Here is a 25483-nt window from a genome sequence, read left to right on the forward strand (position 1 = left end):
AAATAGTCCAATGCTGTATATCGTTTTTCTGCGCAAAACATACCAAATTGTTCACACAGTCAAAATTCTGTTAAGCAAAACATCAATACTGGAAAAAATATCAGTATTTATTCAGGTCAAACAGTGCAAATACGTTTTACCCCAGATATATACATATTAAAGGAGCCCAGGTAAGTAATAGTCGTATGGAAAAAGAGAATGTACCTGTAGAACATCTTATAACACTAGAAGACATTACATCTTAAATTAACATTACAAAAACATCTGCACACTTACTATAGCTAGTATAGATAGGATCTGCTTCCTACTGCGTAGAAAAAAAATAAACTTTGTACTGACTGAATACTGTCAATAAAGTCTATATACATTTATAAGTGCATTTAATACTGCACATAAAGTGTGAAATCCCTTCTGATACAAAAATTAACACTGCATGACACTTAACGTTTGCATGGTAACGAAAAAAGCACATGCACTTTGATTTTTTCTTTTCCGAGAAAGAAAATAACAGTCGGTTTTGTCACTGCAACACTGCACTGTGTGACTATAAAACCTTTTTTTATAACATTTATGCAAAATATGAGTAAACATGCCTTTCAACAGCATTTTAACGTTGGCACGCTCTGCTAGCTGTGCCTTGTAAACGTAAAAACCAATAAAAGTTTGCCTTAGCAGCACAAAAACAAACTGATTGAAAGGCTGAATTGGCCACCAGAGATGAATACATTTCTTCACTTGTGAGCTCTGATGTTGAGGAGTTCAGGCATTTGCTTGGAGTGTGTCGTTTAGCAATATGCCATTTCTCTCTTTGCTGGTTTCCTGTTGAGTGTTAGGCTCCACACATGTGAAGTGTAGAAAATGGAGGGTGAAATTGTTAGTTCCCTGGGTTCTAGGTCAAGTTATTGTCAGTCTTTGTTGACTAGCTCAGTTTGCTCAGTAGTTTTTCTTCAATCAGTCTGAACTGCACGCTGACGGACATCTCTGCGATGAACTGCTCACAACCCTCTTTGGTCACCTGTTTGCAGTAGCGCAGGTCAATGTGACAAATGTTTCCGCAGCGCTTGAAGTAGGTCAACGACAGGTCTGTAACTTTGTTACAAACTGTGGAGAAAAGGAAAAGGGATTTAGAGCCATAGCCACTCAGATTTACATTAATATTTGACCTTAGCAGCAAGCGAAGAGTGGTGGCCTTGCATCATGCTTTTCCCAAGATCCAATGCATAAAACAGCAAGATAGCAATCTTATCAGATTAAGATGAGTTTATGTATACACACAATATATGCATGGTTGTTTTCCAGGCCACTCGACTGCCCGTTAGCACATCTAACCTGTTATGTGAGGGTTTTAATATTTCCTGCAATACCTGAAAGGTTGATGTGAGTAAGAGAATCTCTGGTCGTGGTGCCGGCTGCCGTGAGGATATTCACACTCTGGTCGGTGATATGGTTACAGTAACTAAGGTCCAATTGGGACAGTGAAGGCATATGTTTTATGATCAGCTTCAGGGACGTATCTGTGATGTCCAGACCAGCTAGACAGAGATTCTCCACGTTCCTCAGTTTACTTCTACTGTCCAACTGACCTGAGAGACAGCAATATGCATCTTTTACCATGTCAGTGTTTAAACAATAAAACAGAAATGTACTGTTTACTGTGTACACATGGGGGCGCTATGAATTGGCAAAATAAGAGATATAGAACTTCTAAAAATGGGTCAAGAGTACATATTGGACATGAACAGCAATTAATGCTATCATTCAGTACCTGGTCTGTTGTCTGTCGGCGGGGAGAGTAAGTCTCTTATCTGGTTGTCCTTGAGTCCCTCTACCCACTGCACATCTAAAGTTCTTAGCAAAGGACAACTGGATGTGCATAGTGCTGATACAGCTGCCCACGAACAGCCTGCCAGCAACAGAATCCTCAGACCTGCCAGGAAACCAACACAATGGAGTCATGCAAGTATCAGACACAGGAGTGGAGTTTGCATACATAAAGGGTGCCTAATCCTGTTGTTGGAGATCTGCCTAAATGCAGAGTTCAGATTAAACCCTAAAGTTCTTGAAGATATTTAACTGGTTATTGTGCAATATTTAACAATTAACTGGTTTATGTGTATTTGATTAGGATTGTAACTAAACTTGATTTACAAAGGTAGATCTCTGGTAACAAGACTGGGGTGTAGAGTACATAAAGGCTACACCATCAGGACATACATATAGGTCAAAAAAGCTGGAAGGGAATCCAGCTGTACAGTGAGCCTGAGAAGCACTGAAACAAAACTGTTTCCACCATTAAACAATTTAGACGGCAAGGTAAAGTGTGATTGTACCAGGTAATCTGTTGATTAGCCAGCTGAGCTGCTTTTTAGAAATGTTGGTCCAACTCAGGTCCAGGGAGACTGGCTGTCTGCGGATAATGCCGCTCAGCATGAGTGGAGTGATCGACTTGCACCGGTTCAGATCGATCTTGGTCCACAGTCTTTTATCACAACACCTAAAAACAGAGGACAGAAGACTTTACTGTGCATCTTCCAAAGTAGATTTTTGAATATAACAGAGGACCCGACCCTTAAGGATCTAAACTACTTAAAGTCACAATTGAAAGTGAAAAGGATCACTTCATTCCAGTGACTCAAATACAATCCAGTGTTTTCATTGGTCAGGACAAGGGTTAAAGATGTGGTTAAGTCTGAGAGCAAGGTAGAAAACTAATGAAAGCGCCAATGGAGGAAAAGGATGCTCATGTAGTACTGTGGGAAGAGTTAGACTGCTAAACATCTGCTGCAGTATAAAGTCAATTCTCTAGTGCAAATGCAACTTAAAAGCACAACATATTATGATGCTTTCTTTCCTAATTTCTGGAAGACGTACCATCTGTTCCAGGTCTTGCAGACCCGCATGCAGACACAGAGGTCTTGGTGTGTGAGGTGGCTGAACACTGCCATCCACACCTCTCTCCGCATGATGTGATTCTTCCCATCATCTAGGGGTAGTCCATCCGGAGGGGGGCTGATCGGAGGGGGGCGAATAACGTGACGCTCCATCTGAACACATTTCGGTGGAGAACGGCAAGGTGTTGGCCGAATGACTGGGGTAGTTGAGGTCCTGATCCAGTTAACCGGGACCTGCTCTTGTAAGGATCCGTTTAGTTCGCGCTTGGGTCCCAACCAGTCTCTCAGATGGCTGCTGCCATTCCTCAGTGGTTTTCTGTCTTCTCCATCACTATCTGGTTCTGTCTTCACTGCCCTGCCATTTTGATGGGCCAGACAATCCTCCGTCTTCTGGATCTCCTGATTAAGTTGTTTGCTTAGTTCTTTGCTCAGTTCTTTGTTGGGCAGGCGAGGTTTGCGTTTGGTTTTTCGCTGGCTCCTCAACTGTGTATCAACACCCGAGTTGCTGCTGGGCCCTGCCTGGGTAAAACCGCCCTGTGATTGGTCGCCTTCCCGTGCAGTGGAGGTCTTGTGCACAAGCTTCCCATTCTCCTCTCGGCTACTTTTCTCCTTCATTGTCTCCTCTTCTTCGTCCTCCTCTTCATCATCTCCATCCTCGTCTTCCGAGGGCACAAACCTGAAGGCTCTCCTCTCCAATTCTTGTCTGTTATTCTCATCATACTCCTCATCATCCTCTCTTTCTGTCTTTATCTGTCCCAGGACATTAGAGTTTGAGAGATCTTCAGGCTTTGAGCGCTTCTTCTGTGGATTTAAAAGAGGGTCAAAATACATGCTTTGCAAAAAATTTATTTAATCTCTTATTTGCTATTACATATTCATTGTCTTGCTACCTTTTTCTTGACATTGGAATCTGAGTCCGAGTCCTTTTCAAAGAGTTTTCTCTTCTTGCGGAGTGGGTTGTCCTCCAATTTGGGAGAACGTTTCTTAAAGGCGTCTTCTGACTTGCAGGTAGGATTGTCCTCTCGTTCGGTCTTCTTCTTCATGACAGGTGAAACAGTAGAGGTGTAGGACTCTGCAGACATGTTCGATTCCTGCTCTTCCTTTACATCCCGGTTCATTCGCTGGTCTTTTAGCAGAGAGCCAGGGAGATTAGAGGCGTACTTAAACCCTGGGCCTCTTTTTTGCTTTGTGACCAAAAGGTGGGAAAGAAGAAAAGACAAGTTTATATCATTACATTATATAATCCCCATTTTCATTATTTTTAAGTATGTTGTTAGGTAGGACAGTGATGCTTACTTTCCCTGTCTTTCCAGCATGATTGCATTTCGGACACTCCCAGCAATTTGGCAACTCGTCATTTACAACACCGCCAGAATCCTTCTCCTGAACAACAGACCACAATAAGTTTCTACTCAAAAGAATAGTAGACAGACAACATTGTATGTCTAAAATAAGACATTTGAAAGATTGTTGATGCCATTATGGCTCAGATATCACAGTTTCCAATTGTTTGGTGGCCTGATAAGGAAAACAACCTTCAAGCATCCTGGATGGAGGATCTCGTTGCAGATAGAGCACTCCATAAGCATCATGTTGAACTTGTCCTCCTCATTCTCTACTGTGTCTTCTTTCCCAGCCTCTCCGCACAACAGACACACAGCAGTGTGAGGTAGAACAGGCTGTAAAACACAAAAAGAGCGGCTATTAGTTCCTCCAGATGTGCCATTCAGCAGATCAAGGGTCAAATCTTATGACAGACTGACCGCTATGCACTGTCTCATGATACAGGACTGCTTCATGCGGCCTGGTCCACCAAACTTCTTCATGTCTTTGCAGAAGTGGCACTCGCCACACTCTTTGCGTGTACATGCCTCGCACTTCCTGCAGCGTGTCCGTCTGCGCCGGGCGTTAGATGAACCGCGACTGGACGAGAGCTTCACTCCTCCCGCTGTCGAGCCTGGAGCAGCTGATGGAGACGAGCCCAACTTTGTTTTTGGCCGATTAAGCGGCCGTGGCTGAAACATATAGAACCACAGAAGTATTTATACAAAGGCCAAAGGAAATGAGAAGCAAGATTAAACTTTTCTCAACCCGTTTTACATGTAGCATACGGAACATGTTCATCATGTCCTGGTTTCCAAACATGATCTGTTTATGAGCTGCTTGCTGACTTTAACAGAAATTAAATGCAATGCCATATAGTCAAGGGAATGCAAACATAATGAACACAAACCTATCAACTTTCAGACCCCACACTCTGAGAGAGAGTTCATATGGTTCAGATTTAGTTGTATGTGCAGTTATTCAAATTGTTTATATGCCCTTGAGGCACTTTAAAGAAAAAAAACTGGAGAACAGAACATGAGAATGCATTTTTACTACTCTGTAAATACCGATAAAATCTGCCCACAATGTCAGTCAAGTAAAATTGGACGACATTCCCTGTTGTTATTAACGCGGAGTCAATTAAAGAACAATAAGTCAGGATACAGCTGCTGGAACATGCATTAAACCAGCCAACTAATATTATTCCTAACAACATTTCTTGATAAACTTAACTGCGTTTCCTTAGAAACACAAATATTCCAACACTGATTTAGCTGTTATGCAACAGATGGGAAAACAGCAGCAGTAGCAGGAAGATCAGAATGAATGCATGTTTGTATTTTCCATTTGATCTCCTTAATGTGAAGCACTTTCCATTATTGATTCTATTTCCTTTTTGATAGAGCTTTTATTCGTCTTTTATTTCATTCTTGACCATTAGGCCAAAATGGCAACAGTGCATTTAGACTATAAATTACAAATAAGCTTAATACATACACACGTAAAAACTCTCAAGCAAGTTAAAGGGAATTAGTCTTCAGAGAGCTATATTCCACATCCCATGGGTTGCCATGTCCCCATTACATCAAGCAGAATCCATGCCTGTCCCAGCACCCACAGCACGAGTTTCCTACGGCACCATGGGACCATGGAATGATTAATGAGAATGAATCTGGCCTCCACCCTCTTTATGAACCTTCGTAATGGAGAGGAAAACACGAACAATCGCATTAGCCAGAGGGGGAAAGTGCAACCCGACCGCCTCAATAGGTACATTTCTTTTAAACAGCCTAAGTGGATTTCTCTACCCATGAGAGCTGAGATTAGCTCTTCAATCAGAGTCAAAAGTCCTGCTTTCACAGAGCTTTGAATTTGATGCTTGTAGTAGAACGATTTTCGCCTCACGCAATATTTCCTACATGGACAAAATTAAAGAAAAAGAAACAACAAAATACTGTTCTTGAAGTAGTCTACAAATATCAGAAAGCAGAAACTGCTGTTTCACATCTCAGATGTGATGTGTTATGAAACTGAGTTTGGAGGAAAACAGAAGCACAAATTCAAGCATGTGGTCAGCAGAGCCGGGGAGAGGGAGAGTGCCAGTGGGAAAAACATTCCAGACCAAATCTAATATCTCTTGTTAATGTGTTGGATGTTGCGAGTTTGCGATTGTAAGTGCTGCTTTCACCAAGATTAAAGACAGGACCTTGAAAATTAATTAAATGTCCCACAAGACCACCACCCAAAATCAAGAATTCCAGGCAGAGGTCAAGTAACTTATTGTTTTTTTTTTTTTAGATTTATTTTTGGTATTTTGCCTTTATTACGATAGGACAGTATAGAGGAGTCAGGAAGTGAAGTGGGAGTGAGAGAGATGGGGGGCGGGATCGGGAAAGGTCCTCTAGTTGGGATTTTAACTTGGGACGCACGTAACGCAACGCCATTATATGTTGGCACACTGCCCACTATACTATCGGTGCTGACTCTGTTATTAGTTTTTTTTGATGACATTCTTCTTTTGGATCTATTGTATGTTGGCTAAAAAAAAAAGCTAATTTTAATTTTTTAATTTAGTTTTATTTTATGTTTGTTTGGTGACTGACAACTAAATAAAAATCAATCACTAACTCTTTGTGGGATTGGCTGTGTATAAATGTGTCATTATATTCAAAATATATCAATCAAAATGCTCTGAATAAATACTAATGTTCAGAGCAGATTTTAGAAGCCAAACAGAGGAGACTTGTCAAGTCTCACATGACTGATTTCATTGTTAAAATATAATCTTATCAAAGTGAGAAAATGTTTCACTTCTCATTGTGAAACCACTGAAATAAGAAGAACTTTGCAAGCCTACCATCACAGCATCTGAGTGTGTGCATATGCTATGACACATTAATAGCGTAAACAGATTTTCTGGACATCGTTAGAGCAGCTTGCTGACAAGGTCAGACATTAAAGACTGCATTCATATAAAAACCGCTGCAGAGATGGAATATCTCTAAAACGGGATTACTGTAGAAATTAAGGGCAGACATGGATTTTGATGCTTGCTGTCTAGTATAGGTGTGTGCGCACAAAAAAAAAAAAAGAAAAAAAACATATCCATGGTAAACATACACAAACAAGCTGACTCAAGCACTTCGTTTGTGATACCATCATTAAACCAGATGTCATTGTCCAACTTAAGAAATAGTCGAATTAAAAATAAGAATTAAAATGATTCTGCAAAACAACAGCAAAATTCAAAAATCACGCCCAAGTGCAGGGACAATGGCAAATTTAATTGGTAGGGTGTGAAGATACACTCGATATTTAACACTAAACTCACAAAACTGGATGAGGCAGAAATCAGCAAAATAAAGCCTTTTCACTGGGGCGAAGAATATCACAATACAAAAACAAAAATGAATGCAAATGTTGCAGGACCAGCACCAATGACCACAAAACTGGAGATTAACTGATAAAACAATTACATTTAGTAATTGTTAAAATACATTTAGTAAATGTGTTTTAAGGTAAAAGTGTCTAAATAGTGGCTTGCTGCTATTTCTGTGGCTGATATTATACCAATACTAATAAGCAATAAACACAATTCTCTAATAGTTCACTAATAGCTTTTCAAAGATGACCTGTGTAGAGGTCAGCCCTGAAATAGCATCCAAGACCAGATGTGTTGATGTAAGCTCTGATTTCCTGAAAATGACATCTTATCCAGGATCAGTATAAACCTACATGTTCATAACTACAGGTCCAGGACTAAATAATGTTCACAACAGGAACATGTCTGAACTGTTTTTACTCATGTTGGTTCTTTGTCCCGCCCCTCCCCCATGCGCTCATCTTGTAGGACCGGCTCAAAGAGGCCCTTGTTGGGCTGTGGCCAAAACAGTTAAAAATATCCTGGAAATTGAGGAAGTTGAAGAACACAATGATCTATACAAATATCTGAAACGAGTGGCGAGAGTAAAAAAAATATAGGTACGCAATACAGAGATGTATTTCATCCTAATGATGGATGATAAAATTATAATAATCATCCTTTTCTCAGTGGCGACGGCATTTGGGGTGAAATGCATTTGTATGTTTTCAATAGAAGAACAATACAAAAGGATTCTCTGGAAGAGAATCAAAGATTCGCCCAACTGCAAACATAAAGCAAGCGATGGGAGAGTCTCACGTGGGCAGCCACACAAACAGACATATGCAAAGTATTCAAAGAACCCACACGCCTTCGAAACCCTGCAGTGTGCATTACAACATCAACTGGGACGGTTAGAAAGCATCTGTAGCTGCTAACATAGCATGACAGTAATATCGCAGCTTCCACATATGAAGTGTCACTGATTTCACTTTCATCTGCAACTCCTAAAAGTACCTAACAAGACCTTACAGCATCAAGAAATGCTAGTTTAGGTTCATGTATCACCAACCTGCTGAGATATTCAAGTTCAATGAGTAAAATGGAAGAAATGTGACATCAAATTGGATCAAAATGAGCACCAGGCTCAAAACTGAATTCGTGTGCTAGTCATATGTAGTTATCAGCGGTCACCATAAACATTTCTGACAGCTCTGACAGTTCTCTCATCACGTGTACTTCAGTAACACATGCAAATACACACAAATAACAGCTGCATGCAACCTTTCCCATCTCCTTTTCTTAAGTCTAATGACCTGTACGTCTGGCTCAACGTTACTACCTGCTCAGCATCAGAGTTCTCATAATCCTCCTCGTCAGCGATCAGCGACATGGCCATGGCTCTTAGAGTCCTCTCTGCGTTTTGCTAACTGACATGGCTGCAGCTCTGGCTTGCTACTGGCTGAGAGATGGCACAGCCCTCCCTTCTGTTCCTTAGCCATCAGAGCACACAGGCTAGAGCAAGACATGCTCATCAATATGCAGCAGGGGGAGTTCCAAGAAGTGGGAGGGGAGAAGAGAGCGCCAGAGCCGATGGGTGTGCAGTATGCAAAACAGGCTCATTAATATGCACCAATACAGCTTGGACATGACCAATAGGAGGCGAGCATGCAGAACAGAAGTGTTGCATGTTCAAACAGGGTCATGGGGTAAAGAAGAGAGACCAGTTGGGGCAGTATAAGGACAGATGGTATTTAATCACAAAAGACAGACACAATGGAGGCGAAAATTCAGCAGCTGGGCTTTCAGTCGTCGAGACAGTTTTAGTGTTGTGAAGTGGGGGGGGGGGGGGGGGGAGTACAAAAGCCAACATCCAATTGCGTGTGTCACTTTCAATAGGGAAATAAACTAAAACAAGTCTATAAGTGTGATTGGTCAGGTCTAATTTTGGGGGTTTGGCAACACTTCCCTTGTGTCTGAAGCTGATTCATCGTTCCAGTGAAATATTAATGCAAAGTTCTGCTTTGCCTTTTTAAAATATAGACATTGCAACATATTTCCACAGAATCTGCCTCACAACTATTTCAGTAATACAAAAAAGGCGTTTTAAACAAAAAAATCTTCTAAACATATTCTTAATTTCAACATCAACCATAAATCTAAAGGGGGGAAATTAGGACGCATGGAGACAGCAAAACCTTCATAACACATTTTTCTCCATATCTGTCTCACTGTTAAGTATAATTAACTGATGACGTTGCAATATGCAAATCAAATCAATGACCTTAAAAATAGGTTAAAGAATCTTGCTCAGCCGCATACTAATGTTTCTAATCACTCTGCATATGCATTCATACCTTGCCTGTCTTCTTCGGCCAGCATACAATAGGAGAACCAGTGATGGCCAACTTTGGATTGTCATCTGCATGTTCCTTTAACACAACCTGTTTAAGAACAGACAAAAAAACGAAACTTAAAACAACTAAATATAAAAAAAGACACCATTTTACTGTATTTTATTTAGTTTATTTATTCCTTTTTTTTTACAATAATGAAAACCGAAAACATTGCAAATAATTTTGGTGTGAAAATATAAATGCAAATACTTTGTGTTTTAATATATGATAAATATTACTTTATTATTTATAATATAATAAAAATTTATTTAATATTTTAAATATTTAAATAAAATAAACAGATACCCGTATATTTCAGATTTGGTATAAAGGAGTTAAAAGAGATGCATTGTTTTGTTTTATACTATGGGGCCGTTGAATGCTTGAATCTGTTGGCTGATGAACGTTCTAGTGTGCGATTATTTTCAGGGAAACGCACGGTGAACGTAATTCCAGGCAGCTCTCGACCGCATTACAGTTCCGTATCACTTCGCTAAATGATTTCAGTTGTTTCAAATGGTCTTACAACAGCAATACAACCAAAACCAACAACGACACTGGCCAAATACATAAATATAGTAAGCAATGGGTTAAAATCGACAGATCATTTCCATGTATTGCCACAAAATTACGTTTATGTACGTAAAACACATACTCTATTTCTCCCGCTCTCTCTCCCTTACAGACACACGCTACGTAAATAGTTTAGCAACTTAAAAGTACATGACATTTCTCACAAGTGAAGCGAGGTAACAACAGCACTGTTCGTGATGAAAATTAACTTAAATTTTCACTAGTAGGAACACTGCTGCCGAACACTAATGAGAGAGACTCAGAGAGGTAGGCTAATTAATCACGTACGTTCAATCTCCCTCTTTCTCTCCGTCTCTCTCTTTCATAATTTAGTTATTAGCTGCATTTGTCTGCCATCAACGGCTCAAGCCTCAGTTACTAGGTCTAAAATGACGTTTTGGAATTAGCAAGGGAGGCGATGGATGAGATGCGTAAGAAATAATCCTACTCACAATAGCGATTTAAGTAGAAAAACCGGACGAATGCCTTGAAATACATCATCTGATAGATGTCTTGAGGTGTGGCAACCATAGTATAAGCAGAATAATTGACTTCGGACCGTTGAATTATTAGAAAAATAATGCACACCCGAGGTGTAGCAGCCACGACGCGAATCACCACTTCGGGTGTGCATTATTACATGCTTTCAGATCGAGCAACATTTGCTACACAGAGCCATATAATCTGTATATAATCATGAAATCGAAGAAATCGTTCACAATAATGAAAGCTGTCTGCATAGCGTCTCAGTCAACTACGGCTCTGTGTGATAAATGCTGCTCCATCTGAAAATACCACATTTAATAATGTTTTTACTCCAAACTCGCTTTATAACATCAGTCGAGTGTTTGAAATAAACTTCTGTGAGATGATGTGGCTTCTTATACAGAATAAGGCACGCAACATATTTCATAGTGTTCTAAGCAGTGATGAAGGCATTGCATTATAAATATACTTTATTATAATGAAAATTATAATAATAATTACAAAAAGAACTTTTATTATATTATTACTTTAATTATATTAAGATAAATCATATGTTGTTGTAGTCCTGTGTTTATTAGTCATGTTGAATCAATGAAAGCAGTTAAATCTTCTGTTTATTCAGCTACTGCTATAGGGATTTCTTCTGCGGGGCGTATTTGGAGTTTCCACGTGAGATCGCCCTCTGGCCTTTGGATGGAGATTTACTACTGATCACAGAACCGTGCTTCACTGACAAGATGCACATGACAATCACGATTGCCATTTCATTTTGATTTATCGAGTAGCCCTAGTCTGAGAGCTCTCAGATTTCATCAAAAATATCTTAATTTGTGTTCCGAAGATGAACGAAGGTCTTGCGGGTTTGGAACGACATGAGGGTGAGTAGCTAATTAATGAAAGAATTTTCATTTTTGGGTGAACTATCCCTTTAAGTGTGTACCTCAGCGACGCAAAATGTCGATAGATCATGCATTGTCCCTAGTTGGATCTGAACCTACCACCTGAATCTACAAGTCAAGATCTACAACTAGACTTCTCCACCCAACAGGTGCTTACTTCCATTTATTATAATGATGTCAATTCAAAACACCGAGAGACAGACAAAACGACAAGTGGAAAATGTTTACAGACCTTCACGTCATCTAGCAGTGCTTGTGGGTCCTCGATCCCCTCTGGAACACATTTCTTTGTCTCTGGAAGTGATTCTAGCTTCTCCACCAAGGCCTTGAGTCCATTTAGCTCAAACTCTGTCAAGTGGGTCCATTTGCTGGAATGTTCCATTCCAGGTGAGCCAGACGGAGTCTTGGGACACTCTGAAGGCAGGGACTTGAAGCTGTCTTCAGAATCATTGGCCGGGGATTTGAAGATCTGATAGAGAGGGACAGCTGAGGAGGGCTGGGTCGTCCCCTCTGTCCTCTCTAACCGTGTCTCACACGAGTCCTCCTCCATGTCCAGCCGAGGAGCAGAGATGAGACTCTCGGTTACAAGCTTGGGTTCAGCTAAATAAAAATCAGAAGAGAAAACCAAAAATTTCACCAATCACCAAAAAGTTACACAAAGACCAGAAGACAGAGACAGAACAAGTCCAGGAATCATCTTGATAAATGATGGTATGAGTGAAATAAGGAAACTGAGAACAAGAACTTGCATGTACTTTCTGAGACTGAAAATGCAAAGAAGGTCTCACTTAGTAGATTGGCTCACTACTAGTGGACTTCAGTGAGGGTGATTAAAATGGATATTAATAAACCCTCTCCAATACAAATTTATGGATTCTTTCTCCACGCTCAAAGTTAAAAATCAATCTGTGCAGATTGATTTTTCAATTCCGTTATTGCTAAAATTAAGTTATATTTCTTCCCACTCCCACCCTTAACTTTTAAGTTTTGTCTAACTCCCATGTGCAAAATCCCACAGGTAGAGATCTATATGGATTTTCAGTCCCATTTCAGTTTGATTCTGTTTCGCTCCAGTGTCAAAGACTATTTTTTCCAATTTCCACACAATGACCTCACCTTCTGACCTCACCTTGTTGCATTTGTCACAGGCGTTGCTACCCTTGCTATCTAACCCTGTGCCTGTAAATAGTTAATTTTTTGCTGTGCAATAGACTAATAACATTCTATACTTAAAACATCAAATACATTTAAGCAACTTATTAAATTTTATTTTTAGATACTTATATTTATGGGAATCCCACAAGACTTTCTCCCGCTTCCCACGCATACATCAGTATCTTCCCTCATACACAAGCACTTGGCAATTCAAAACTTGTTCCACAATGACTTAGGACAGTAACTGCTATTAGGTTGGATAAAATTAACAGGCATTCGCTCTGACTGATTCATTTGCAGGATGTCACCAAATTGCTGTTCTTTTGGTTGCTTCACCGTCTGCTCTCCCAATAGTAGCTGCCACATCACATTACTGTGCATTTGCGTAAACTTGATCATGTTGCACTGCCAACGCTCTCAGTTACTTGAAATTGACTTCTGGTTATGTTTATCATTGCAAATTGCTGTCAGTTTAGCCAACTCACCAGCGTGAATGCGGAACTCCAGGTGCGAACGTCTGGTCAAGCAGTTCACGTACCTCTCCAACACATACCAGCACATCTCATAGAAAAAAGGGTAGCGGAATTTGGAGTGCACCTGAAACAGATTTACAACAAATTAACACTCTATTACAAACCTTGGAATGCTTTACAATAAGGTTCAATTTGATAACATTATTTAATGCTAACAATGGACTTTTCTAACACTGCTAACAATTCTAACAAGGGACTTTTACAGTATTCATAACATTTATTTATTTTATTATTATTTTTTTGAAGCTCCAGGTTTGGTTTGTAGGGCTGCACAATTTTGGCCACCATTTTATGATGACATATCAATATAACTATAATAATGATGATTTTAAAAATATTTTATAATATTTTTATATTTTATTATATGTTTATAATTGTTATTATTGTTGTTACCATCATCATCATTAGTATTAAAATAAAATTTAAATCAGATATTATTATTATTACTATTACAAAAATGTGAAATATTAATATTGTAATATTTTTGTAAATGATTAAAAATCAAACTGACACGTGGCATGTATATTGATTTAATTAATTTAATTTGATTTGATAATAACACTAAGCCATATTGTGATTACGGTTTTATTTTGATTAATCTTGAAGCCCTAATTTCTACATGAACTAATCAAATTTGAAGATTTCAAATTGTATAAATTACTACAAATTAATATATGATGAATAAGCACATTATAAATTAGCATTAACCTAGATTTAAAATTGCCGTTCATTGTTAGTTTGTGATACCTAACGCATTAACTAATGTTAAGAAATTAAACATGATTACACAGTTTTACCCAAACCCAACATATAAAACTAATATAGCTGGCTTCATAATAGATGGTTCTTGCAGTATGAGAAAATGACAACATGACTAAGATGCTTCTTATGCACATATCTTTCCATTCCGGCTCCTCTCCAGGGAGGAAACTCACATTCTCAGAGTTATGGAGGGCTTGTGCTCTCATTCCCTCATACCTCCTTCAGCCAGTGCTAAATTTAGAGCACTGCAATAATGCAGTCCCTGGAACAACACAGCCAGTGCCACGATCTGTCTTCTTCTCTGCCTGCTCTGTCTAGCAAATATAAAAATAGCCCGGCCCACCAGCTCTAAGCCCTGCAGAGACATCAAAGTCTCCTGGAGGTTCTGCTAACAGAAAGTGAGCGACCGCAACTGGTTTGTCATTTTGAAATGTCACAATACATCAAAAGGTGTCCAGTGCTGTCGCTAAAACAGCCTTTTAACTGTCAGCAACTGAGCCAATCAGAAGTGAGAAGATGGAGATCTTGTTTTAGGCTCAGTCCTCTCAAATATAAGCAGGATGGGATCACACTCTGACCTTACCTGTCATTGCTTTTGGGTGTCATTTATACACTCTTAGTATTTGTTAATATTTTGCTTTTACTTGTATATTTTCAGCTTTCATTTTAGTTTTAGGAATTTTATGTGCTTTTCTAATTGTTATTCAATTTGGTTCAATATTTCTACATAGCTTTCATTTTAATACTAATTTTAGTACTTGAACATATTTCAGTTAGTTGCCAAGGCAATATTTTTTTTAAATTCATTACGTTTTTTAAGTTTAGCTTTTTTTATCTAATAATTACATTTTATTTCAATTACCAAAAATGATTTTTAATAGTTTGTTTTAGTTAACAATAACAACGCTGGTTATGGAAAGGTTCTGTTGGTACTTGTAATTAGATTATATTACATTTTATAATACTCGTAATTAGACTAGTTACATTTTATTGATTATATTTCATTAAAATGCACAAATGTACATCATTTCTTATTTACATGTAATGCAGTGATTCCCAAACTTTCACCTAATATATTTACTTTAAGGACCCCTGAGATTTTAAGGTAATAAGTTATGACATTTGCATTTTTATGGTTCTCTGGAATTGGTTAATGGTCACATGGCATGCAGGTAAACAAATAAAACATTTCATCTTTAGTTATTCTGATGATAAAATTATTTAAGATTTGATTAAATAGCTTTTCGTTAAACTCACAAAGCCCCTGCAGTTTCTTCACGAACCCCAGTTTGGGAAACTTTGACGTAATCTAATGTTTAATGCACTTCATGCTGTTAATAACAACAAATATAATATTTTTCTTTCTCTTTGTATTTTTTATATCAATATGGTACAAGATTATCCTATTTAAATCAGTGTGATAAACAAGTTAGGTCAAAAATAATCTAAAAGTAGTCTAATTATATTACTTAAAATGTGAAATGTAATGGATTCACCGTTACTGACTACAATGTTTGTCACGTAATTTGGAATCAGTAACGGACTACAATTTGTAAGTAATCTACCCAGCACTGTTTACAATATACTCATAAATATTATAAATAGTGCTGTCATATGATTAATCGTGATTAATCACATCCAAAATAAAAGTTTTTGTTCACATAATGTGTGTGTGTGTGTGTGTACAGTGTATATTATGTATATATAAACACACACACATGCATGCATACATTTCAGAATAAATGTTATTTTTATATATTAAATACATTTATTTATAATATCAATTATATGAATATAAATAGACATGTAAATATTTTCTAAATATATACTGTATGTGTGCGTATTTATATATTCATAATAAATATGCACAGTATACACATATTGTGCAAACAAACTTATTTTGGATGCGATTAATCATTTGACAACACTAATTATAAATAAAAACTTCTGAAAGATGCGCATTGATTACAACGCCCTTCTAAATGCATCAAATTAAAAAGACAAATCCTTAAACACTGACTGATAAATCATCAAACAATCTATATTTTTAAAATAAATAAATGCTTTACCTTGGTTCTGTTCTCAATTTCGTAGACAGTGAGCTGCATGGGAATGTTAAAACTGTGTAAAATATTCCCGCCAAACACCAGGGTGTCTTCTGGAGTGTAGACGGCATGGATCCAACCTACACACATGAGAACAAAAATATGAATGCTCAATTTCAGGAAAGAAAATGTTGTATGAGGGCTTAAAAATCCTCTGCTCTCAAATGTCATTCTCCGTTCTGCAATTTATGTATGTCACTAAAGTCAAACTTGCCGCTATTTTTGAATCTGAACGCAAACACAAATGATATTTCAGAGCTTTAGTGGAATAATTACTTAAATTTGAGTCTGTTCCTCACACAAAGCTATTGAATGACTTTATATACCTTGAAACACAGCACAAATGTCATAGGGATGGCTTTTATTGTTCTTTTTTGGATTTTTTAGAGCTTGATGGACATGATCAATGACCAAGAACTGTTGTTGTATTGAAAAGCTTGGCAAGGATTCTTCAGAATTTCTCTTTTTGTGTTTCGCAGAAAACAGCAATGTGGGTTTATTATGACATGAAGGCAAGTAAACAGTGACAAATTAAATTTACAATGCAGTATTTGGAAGACACTTTTATCCAAAGTGACTTTCATTGGATTCAAGGTGCACATTTCATAAGTTCACGCATTCCCCGGGAATTGAACCTATGACCTTGGCATTGCTACTGCCATCCTCTTCCGTTTTCCTTAAATATATGCACTCTTAGCTTAGTGCGTCACCTGAAGGGATGAAGAACGTGTAGCCCTGTTTCAGCTCTACTCGCTGGCAGCCGTCTGAACGGTCACCCAGGAAGATATCACTCTGTTTGCCTGACAGCACCCAGTCCTCATACAGAGACAGATTGTGTGGGCTTGGAGGAATCAGCCAGAAGAACTGAAGAACGAGAGAGAGAGAGCAATGCAGGTGTGATTCTAAACTGGGATTTTTCTTCTTTAAAATTAATAATTCACAAACTCGTGTCAGTTAATCCTTTATGTGCAAGTTATTAATCTCATCCATTTATTCACGAGCAGATAGTGTGGTTCAAAAGTCTGACCCATTGATTTCATTTATACCAAGAAATAAAGTTTACAAAGTTTTAGGACATTAAACATTAATATGAAAACAGAAACAATGACAAACTTAATGAAGATTCTGTACTTATGAAGATTTCTAGATGGCAAGTGTGAAATTTTCACTTACATTCATTATAATAATAAAATCTATAATACAATACATTAACTGTGATTAATTAATGCTTGAGAAGAATAAACTGTAAGGATATTTATTGTAAAGTGTTACTAAAGTATGTATGTAATATAAAATTGTAAAAGCATTTCACTAATGTTCTGATCTCAGCGATTTGGACCCCACTGTATTTTGTATGACTAAAAATGTGAGTAACCTTGCGGTTTCTTTGCAAGTGAAATCGGTTCTGGTGAAAGCAGGAGGATTACATAACAGGGATAAACTCCTACAACTCTTCCTAGAAGTTCCTTTAGTCATACATGTGTCACTCTCGTCTTTCTTGTACACGCCAGCACTCATTTGACCTTTCAGAGCGGATATTATTTGATACCTTCCAGCAAACACACACACATACACACACAAGCACCATTTCTGCTGACGCGGCAGCCCCAGCGGCGATGCAACAATGCAAACAGGGAAGAGATTAATTTACAGGGACTCTACCTGATCTCAACAGATCACAAGCAAAGTCAATCCTGCAGAAAATCATTATTGCTTTGAAAGTAATAGCATAAACAAACCTCTACCCCCAAGTATGGACAATAATAATAATAATAGTAAAAGTACTACTCACTATCCAAACACTTACCTTTCTTCCTTTGAAGACATGGTACCATACTGATGTGCCGCCAAAGTCGACGTGGAAGTCAGTGAAACAGCCTTTTACACTCATCAGACAGTATCTACAGAAAGACAGAAACAGGGAAAGTACAAGGGTGATCCGCAACATCTGCATAAATAGAGAGGAACGATAAATCCCTAATGCGGTTTCTAAGTCTTTACAAAAAAAAAAGACTCTTTGCAACTGGGAGTAACCACAGCATAGGAATGTTCAAGTCAAAATGAATATTTCCTTCAAAACCATATACAGTGGAATTTCCCCTTCTCAATCAACAGCATTATCAAAGCACAGCACAATATTAGGACTTCAAAAAAAATTGTTTTGCTATTATTTTGATCAATAAATCAAGGCTAATTTCTCTCTCGGAACATACAGAACGATAGTCACGGACGTGGGTTTGTTTCAGATAAAGCCGTATCAGCAGCAGAACAGGGATGGAAGCTATTTGCGGCTTATGCATTTGTCATCCGCAGCGTTTAGCAAGGAGCGAAATTAATCAAACCCCAAACTGCTTCAGTGTCTGGTTAAAATCTGCCCCACTGAGCCAGGAGAGGAAGAAAGCGAAGAAATCAGTTAGCTCTAATGAGCAAAAGGCATCGCTCTCCGCAGGGCATCGTGAACTAAAAAATGATTAGGCATCAATTTAGGCGCAAACCCAGATGTTTGAGGGCCTGAGAAATGAGACTTCTAAATTTAGGGTCACCAAAATATGGATTCCACAACGGTTAGACATGTAACTGACAGGTTAATTATTACCAGACGGTTTGGCATGTGGTATCTTTGGCCATCAGACTGTGCCAGCTGACGTTCTGGCAGTGTAAATGTCAGATGATGTCACTGGAGATGACATCATATGTTATAGCATCAACAAGCAAGCTCATTGAGCACTTTGGATCCAGATGTTTTCCATAACACAAACAAGGCAAAAGCACTCATTGACTGCAGGCTGCAGAAGGCAACACTAGGATAATACCTTGCAACATGAACCCTCAGAGGTTACATCCTATAAATTGGAGCTCTTAGATGAAAGGCTATGAATAAATAATCACTGACTACATAGTACCCGCACAAAGGACTAATAATGCAGTCTGACCGTTTTTATGGATTACAAGACTGTTTTCACTAAGATCATTTTAAATTATTCATAAAATTTTATAAAAACAAATTTAACAGTGGAAAAAAAAAATAATAATAAATATATATATACACCTAAACTTAGCCCTCACAGGAGACTTTGTGCATTTTTAGATTAAAAACAAAAAACACCATTTAGTATGTTTTTTAAGCCTTTTGAATTACGGGGACATAGGCAGTGTCCTCATAAACCACCTTCATATTGTAATACCTCTGTCATACCCATGTCATTATACAATTTTGTGTCCTCATAAACCACATTAACATGCACACACAAGTCATTGGTGTTTATATATATATATATATATATATAATAAATGACCACATGTGAAACATAGAATTTTAATATTAATAAAAACATTTATTTTCAAATATTAAAATGTATTTAAAACAAATTTAAGATTATGAAATGTTATTATTTGAAAAAAATATGTATAACTTTAATATAAAAATGAGCCCATGTGAAATTTGTATTAATAAAAAATAAATATTTAAATATTAATAAAATACAATAAAAACAAAATTAACATGAAATATTTGTTTTATATTTTATTGTAAATATTGTATAATATTAATAAAAATTATACCCCATGTGTAACAGTTAACAAATATAATACTACACATTATATTTAAATAATATATTTAAATCTGACTCTTGTTGTTCACATCTCTTATTTCTGTGCAGAATTGCATTTTCAGGCTTCTTGAGCAGCATTTCATGCACTATAACCATATGCATGCATAATGACACCAAAGCAGAAAGAAATGCAACTGATAATTCTGTTATATAAACAGATCTCTCAAACAGTGTATTTAGAAACTAAAACGGTGACGTTGCAGCCTGTGTCATCCATCCCACAGAACAGTCAGTGAGGGGGATGATGCACCAAAGCAGCCAAAACAAAACTATAACCTTGATGTGCACAAACACGCCGAGTGAGCTTTTAAAATTTCAGACTACACATGCAACCCTCACAAACATTTATTACACCAGACCGCATAACCACAAGTGGAATGACCACAAGTTATTGGTCACCCTTTCATAAAAGTAGCAAAGAAAGTTAAGCAAATTATACCAAACTCTAACGGGACCTCTAAATGATTATTTACATTATCACACCATAGTTTGCAATGAAATAAAACACATACCCAATAGATATTCATCCCCATTTGAGGCACGTTCTGACATCTGCCCACGTGACTCAAAAGAACAGAACTGACTTTTAGCATGGAGTTCTTCCTTTATAAAAGAGCTCAATGAAGACAGAGAGTCAGGAGGAGGGAGTCAAAGGGAAAGTGAGATACAGAGAGAAAGAGAGCGAGAGTGGGCTTTCCTGTGCAGGAAATACTCCTATGCCATACTCTGATTGGCTGAGGATGATTCATTGGGATACTGCAGCAGCCTGTGAGGATCCGCCTCTTCTCCGCATTAGAAGTGTGTGCTGCCTAGCAACCTGATAGAGTCACAGCCAGCTGCAGGCCAAAGAAATGCGCAGCATGCGCCGAGGAGCAAAGCAAGGGACTGTGGGAAATGAGCAGACCTCATCTTTGACTAATGCGGGATGTCAGAGAACAGTTTTCAGATTGACTCAAGAAGCTTTGAGCTGCGTCTGAAAGCCAAAATACTTCCTGAAGGGAAATCAGAGCAGACAGAAGAACAACAAAACCTGAAACGTGTAATCCAACTATGTGGGCACTGAAACATTGGCATAACATTGCAAAAATTCCCCTCTCCAAATGCCACTGAAAGAGAGTCACATAAGTTTTCTTCTTCTCTCCAGCTCTTTATTGCTAATTTACTCAGGATACACTCGGGGAAATAGCAATGACCTTTTCACTTGTCTGGGGTTCTCAGAAGCAGTAGTTGTTATAGCTGGATAAACTTCTATAGTGAACAGAAACTACAATAAATATAATTTTAGCATTTCCTTTTGCTCTAATACTAACAAAAAAAAAACAATGGCATCTCCATTACTTTACAAAAGAGGCAAAATATTGAGAGATTGATTACGTCGTCAGAAGAGAGAAAGATGACAAATTTGCCATCACTCCCTCAGCCTCTGTATTAGAAACACGCTCACAGCAGCATTAACTAGTATTTAACTCTAATTTAATGGTAAGATATTATAACTCAAAATATAATGACAAATATATATACACCTTACATTTTTTAGATTGTTTAAAATGGTAATGACTGTGAAAATGGGTCATCAGTCTTTGAAAAAGGTCCATTCCTAAATGTTTTCCGAAATAAAATAAAATATTACCTCTGAACTTTGGGATATTTCATCTCAGACATGACATTTGTGGCTTCGGTTTGTTTCTGTTTAAGATGCCGCGGCCACATATTGTCCACCCAATCCACCAGATCCACCTAAAGACAATCAGAAATACATTTACAATACAATACAAAGACACAAAGGACGTTTTTGAATGCTTAACAACTAGATTTATTTGCAACAATAACTGAAATTCTAACTTCCACACTTTAATATTAACAGTTGCCCTTTGCATGCGACAATATCAGCAGAACCAGTGTTATTTTCGTATTATTGATTTACTATTATAGTTATTAAAGTTATTATTATAGTCACAAGTAAGATGTCTTTTAAAATCATATTTAAATGGCAACTGTGCGTTTTAGAGAAAATAAATGTTGAACAGTGACAAAAAAAATCTTACCACAGTGGGTCTCTTGATCAAATTCTCCAGTTTGGTGTGACTGAACTCCAGGCTGATGACGTTGAACAGCTTGTCACGTTCATCCTCGGGCGTCTCATAGTAGCGGACAAACTGTGCCATGCTCATCTCTGAGCCCTTCTGTGTGCTAACGTCCATCACGTCAACAGCCCGCCTGCTGCCTGAACATCCATGCAGAAACAAACAATCGAAATGCTTCTCCTCTCCATCATAAGTTCTTAGAAATCTTTCTTTAAATCCATTTCTGAAGTAAGATTCATTATACTGTAATGGATTAAGGAACCTAGGAAGCTTATTTCTGCCATGAAATAAACAAATAAAAAATTGCAACTTTGTTTCTTGCAATTCAGAAAAAAAGAGTCAAGAGTTGTGAGATATAAACTCACTCATATAGACTTTTATTTTTAATTCTGAGTTTACATCTCACAATTCTGACTTTCGTATTTAAAATTTTTTATTTTTTTTAATTCTTTGTTTTTATTCAGTGGCAGAAAATCATTATGATTGAAAATCATTATGAAAAGAAAGCTTAGGGGTTTTTTTTAGTTGCAGTTGCATGGTATAATCACTAGAGGACGTAAAGGTTGTTATTAATGCATTTTTGGGGATTTTCTGAGCAGGTCTTGCTGTGAAGTTATACAACCGAGTTTAAACGTTTCCGATTTAACTGGAACCTTTATTTTCAAACGAGTACTGCCAATAAATATCCCTTACTGTTTCTGACTTAAGATTAATACACAGATAATTACTAAGTTATTTACCAGCAACAAATCAACATAAAGGCCGTAAATCTGTGAATAAATACAGGCTGTGTATATGTGCATGACAGCATCAAATTCTTCAGCCAATTAAACATACGTATTAATGCATATGTACTCTTCATAATACCAGCATGCAAAACAGACATGGTGCACGTGTTTAGTTTATAATACAGCAGCAGAACATTGTCCTGTTCTTGCATTATGCAAGGCCTGATAAGATATTGGCAAAATAAAATGGAGAAAACACAATAAAAGTCCCAGACAATGAAAATGAAAACTAAAGATTAACAAAGCATGCAATGTTATCAAAATATTTTACTGCTTTTTGACTGAGTACAGTGACCATTAAATCCCAAAAAATAAATAAAAAAAGTAATGGTGTACTTACCAACCAAACCCTTGATTTCACTTACAGTAAATTCTGGATCCGGCATCCTGTAGTACATTAAGCAGTTCAGATGAGCAATTCACAATGTAAAATGTATAGAAATATGTTAAATAAAACCGTTTTACTTGCTCTTACCTAATTCCCAGTCCATCTTTGGCTTTAAATACGAGCGGAGTTCGCAGTGCCTCTCTTTGAACATATTCAAAAGTAAAATCTAGGATGGTATAAAAGTTAGACTGGGTTTAAAACCAAATCCCTGGAGAGCATATGAATAACACAAGTATTAATTGTAAATAAAGGGATGTTTCAGATACAGGCTACACAACCAATTCTTTAGACACACCTGATTATTCATGGACTTCTGGAATTCCATGAATTGGATTTCCAATCTGAAATTCTGAACACTTGTGGGCTGTTTTTCCTTCACTAGCCACTTAAACTAATCCATTAACAAATGCTATTTTAATTTTGTAAATAAATTATATGTACTGTCGGCACAATTTATACTTGTCAGCAAGATTTGTTTGCTATTCGACATAGATATTTACATATATTCCACAAGAAAAAAATTTAAAATAGAATTTAAACAAATTATCTTGTTCAAAAGTGCACATGTGCTTCATTGTTAAACAGATAGTTAACACAAAAATTAATAATGTGTCATCATATACTCACCCTAATGTTGTTCCAAACCTGAATGAGTTTCTTTCTGCTGCTTAAGACAAAAGAAAATATTCTGGAGAATGTGGGTAACCAAAAAGTTTCTGGTCCCCATTGACTTCTATAGTATGGAAGTCAATGGAGGCCAGGCTACCAACATTCTTCAAAATATCATCTTTCATGTTCAACAGAAGAAAAAACTCTTACAGGTTTGGTACAACTTGAGGATGAGTAAATAGTGACTTAAATATACGCCTTAAATATCAACCATTTAATGTCAAATTATGAGCAGTATAACTATAAGTACAATTATGTTTGCATGTGCCAACAGGAGAACAAAACCCCTAATATTTAAGAATGTACTGAATATGAATTGCACTAATAAGCAATATACACACAAAAAGTACCTTTCCCCTCCATATACTGAACAAATTCGCTGTTGTATGAATTGCTGGCAAGTTTGTCCTCCACGCTGAAGCCCCTGATGTTTGTGATTTCCTCCACATCTGACAAGTCCTCGTTCTCATCGTACATCCTTCTGCAGATCGAGCGCTGGAAGAAAACAACACATGATGAAGATGAGGATGAAGAAAACCTGCCTCGTTCTGTGCTCGAGTATGAGATATAACGCTGGGCTGGGATGTTATATCATTTGCACGAATGTCAGATTCCATGATTAACATCCAGGCCTTAATCGTCGACCATCTTGCAGCTGTTATATAATGAATACATGCCATAATACGAGTCAAACTTCCCGATGAATATTAGACACGAGGGTCGCGGGGCAACAATGTGTGTGGTTTCGCACGAGCGTCTGTATACGCAGCATCTTGCTCTCTTTGTAATATTATAAAACATGTGTCCTTTCCTGTTTACCATTACGAGCGTATTAATGTGGCGTACGTCGCTCTAATTGTCGTGTCGCAGTGATTCGTCCCGATTCAGGCCACTAAACACAATGCATATCGATGTGAGACTGAAATTCTCGATATAAAACGAGTCTTTGAGAGGACAGCTTCAACTACACACCAGTTTGCGTCCGGATTCCGCACACGCCTCCATGTCCGAGCCTTTCGACCGTGTTAATTCCCTCAGAGATTTATTTGAGCCATATTTAAAGCGTAAAGTTGTGCAGACTTTGATTGCTTGTATAGAAAACTAAGTAGGAACCATTTTTGTGTAGTGCATCGTGACGTCACGGTCAACAGAATCAAAACATTGCAGGAACGTCACGCGGGTCAAAACAATATCCGATTTTTTTTCTGAGTGGTTACCAGAATGGTTGGTGTTTTTTTTTAAACACACAGAAATAGTTTTTTGAGGGAGTCAGAATTGCGCTTTCTTTCTTCTGTTTGGCACGCGCGCGCTGCAGCTGCTATGCTCGTGCATATGTGCTTCATCAAGACACTGCTAGTGCAACAGTAGCTAAACATCTTTTAATATTGCATCCACACGTTACAATAGAAATATTTATGCATAAAAGGCTCTCTTTAAATTATTTTGGACATTCTAT

At 37.6% G+C, this 25483-nt stretch overlaps 1 protein-coding gene and 1 long non-coding RNA gene across 4 annotated transcripts in view; one reads left to right on the top strand and one right to left on the bottom strand.

The window, feature by feature from the left end:
• The window catches only part of LOC306866153, a 527798-nt gene that overhangs the window by 154891 nt on the left and 347424 nt on the right, over positions 1–25483 (top strand). The window lies entirely within an intron of this gene.
• LOC306866068 (lysine-specific demethylase 2B-like) lies at positions 88–25368 on the bottom strand. Of its 3 annotated transcripts, none has more exons than XM_079411057.1 (21): positions 25000–25368; positions 24378–24522; positions 23446–23524; positions 23311–23357; positions 22144–22322; positions 21729–21835; positions 18295–18388; positions 17198–17351; positions 16452–16567; positions 13573–13684; positions 12165–12532; positions 9936–10022; positions 4655–4906; positions 4427–4570; positions 4188–4274; positions 3782–4075; positions 2872–3692; positions 2331–2494; positions 1766–1927; positions 1365–1583; positions 88–1101 (listed from the first exon to the last, which is right to left on the bottom strand). In XM_079411057.1, exons 1-21 carry the CDS (start codon positions 25030–25032, stop codon positions 920–922), a joined length of 3846 nt encoding a protein of 1281 aa, XP_079267183.1. In that variant the 5' UTR covers positions 25033–25368; the 3' UTR covers positions 88–919. The 3 variants fall into 3 exon arrangements, with proteins under 3 accessions (XP_079267183.1, XP_079267185.1, XP_079267184.1); XM_079411059.1 differs by having other exon boundaries at positions 4763–4906; positions 25000–25182; XM_079411058.1 differs by having other exon boundaries at positions 2872–3689; positions 25000–25182.

Source organism: Barbus barbus, assembly GCF_936440315.1.
Source record: "Barbus barbus genome assembly, chromosome: 47".
Classification (NCBI taxonomy): domain Eukaryota; kingdom Metazoa; phylum Chordata; class Actinopteri; order Cypriniformes; family Cyprinidae; genus Barbus; species Barbus barbus.

Coding starts and splice junctions, on each gene's coding strand:
- LOC306866068 (XM_079411057.1), bottom strand. CDS start 25,032: ATGGAGGCGTGTGCGGAATCCGGACGCAAACTG. Junction 23,525..24,377: donor TCAGTATATGGAGGGGAAAG/GTACTTTTTGTG, acceptor ATACCATCCTAG/ATTTTACTTTTGAATATGTT. Junction 1,102..1,364: donor TACTCACATCAACCTTTCAG/GTATTGCAGGAA, acceptor TTTTCTCCACAG/TTTGTAACAAAGTTACAGAC.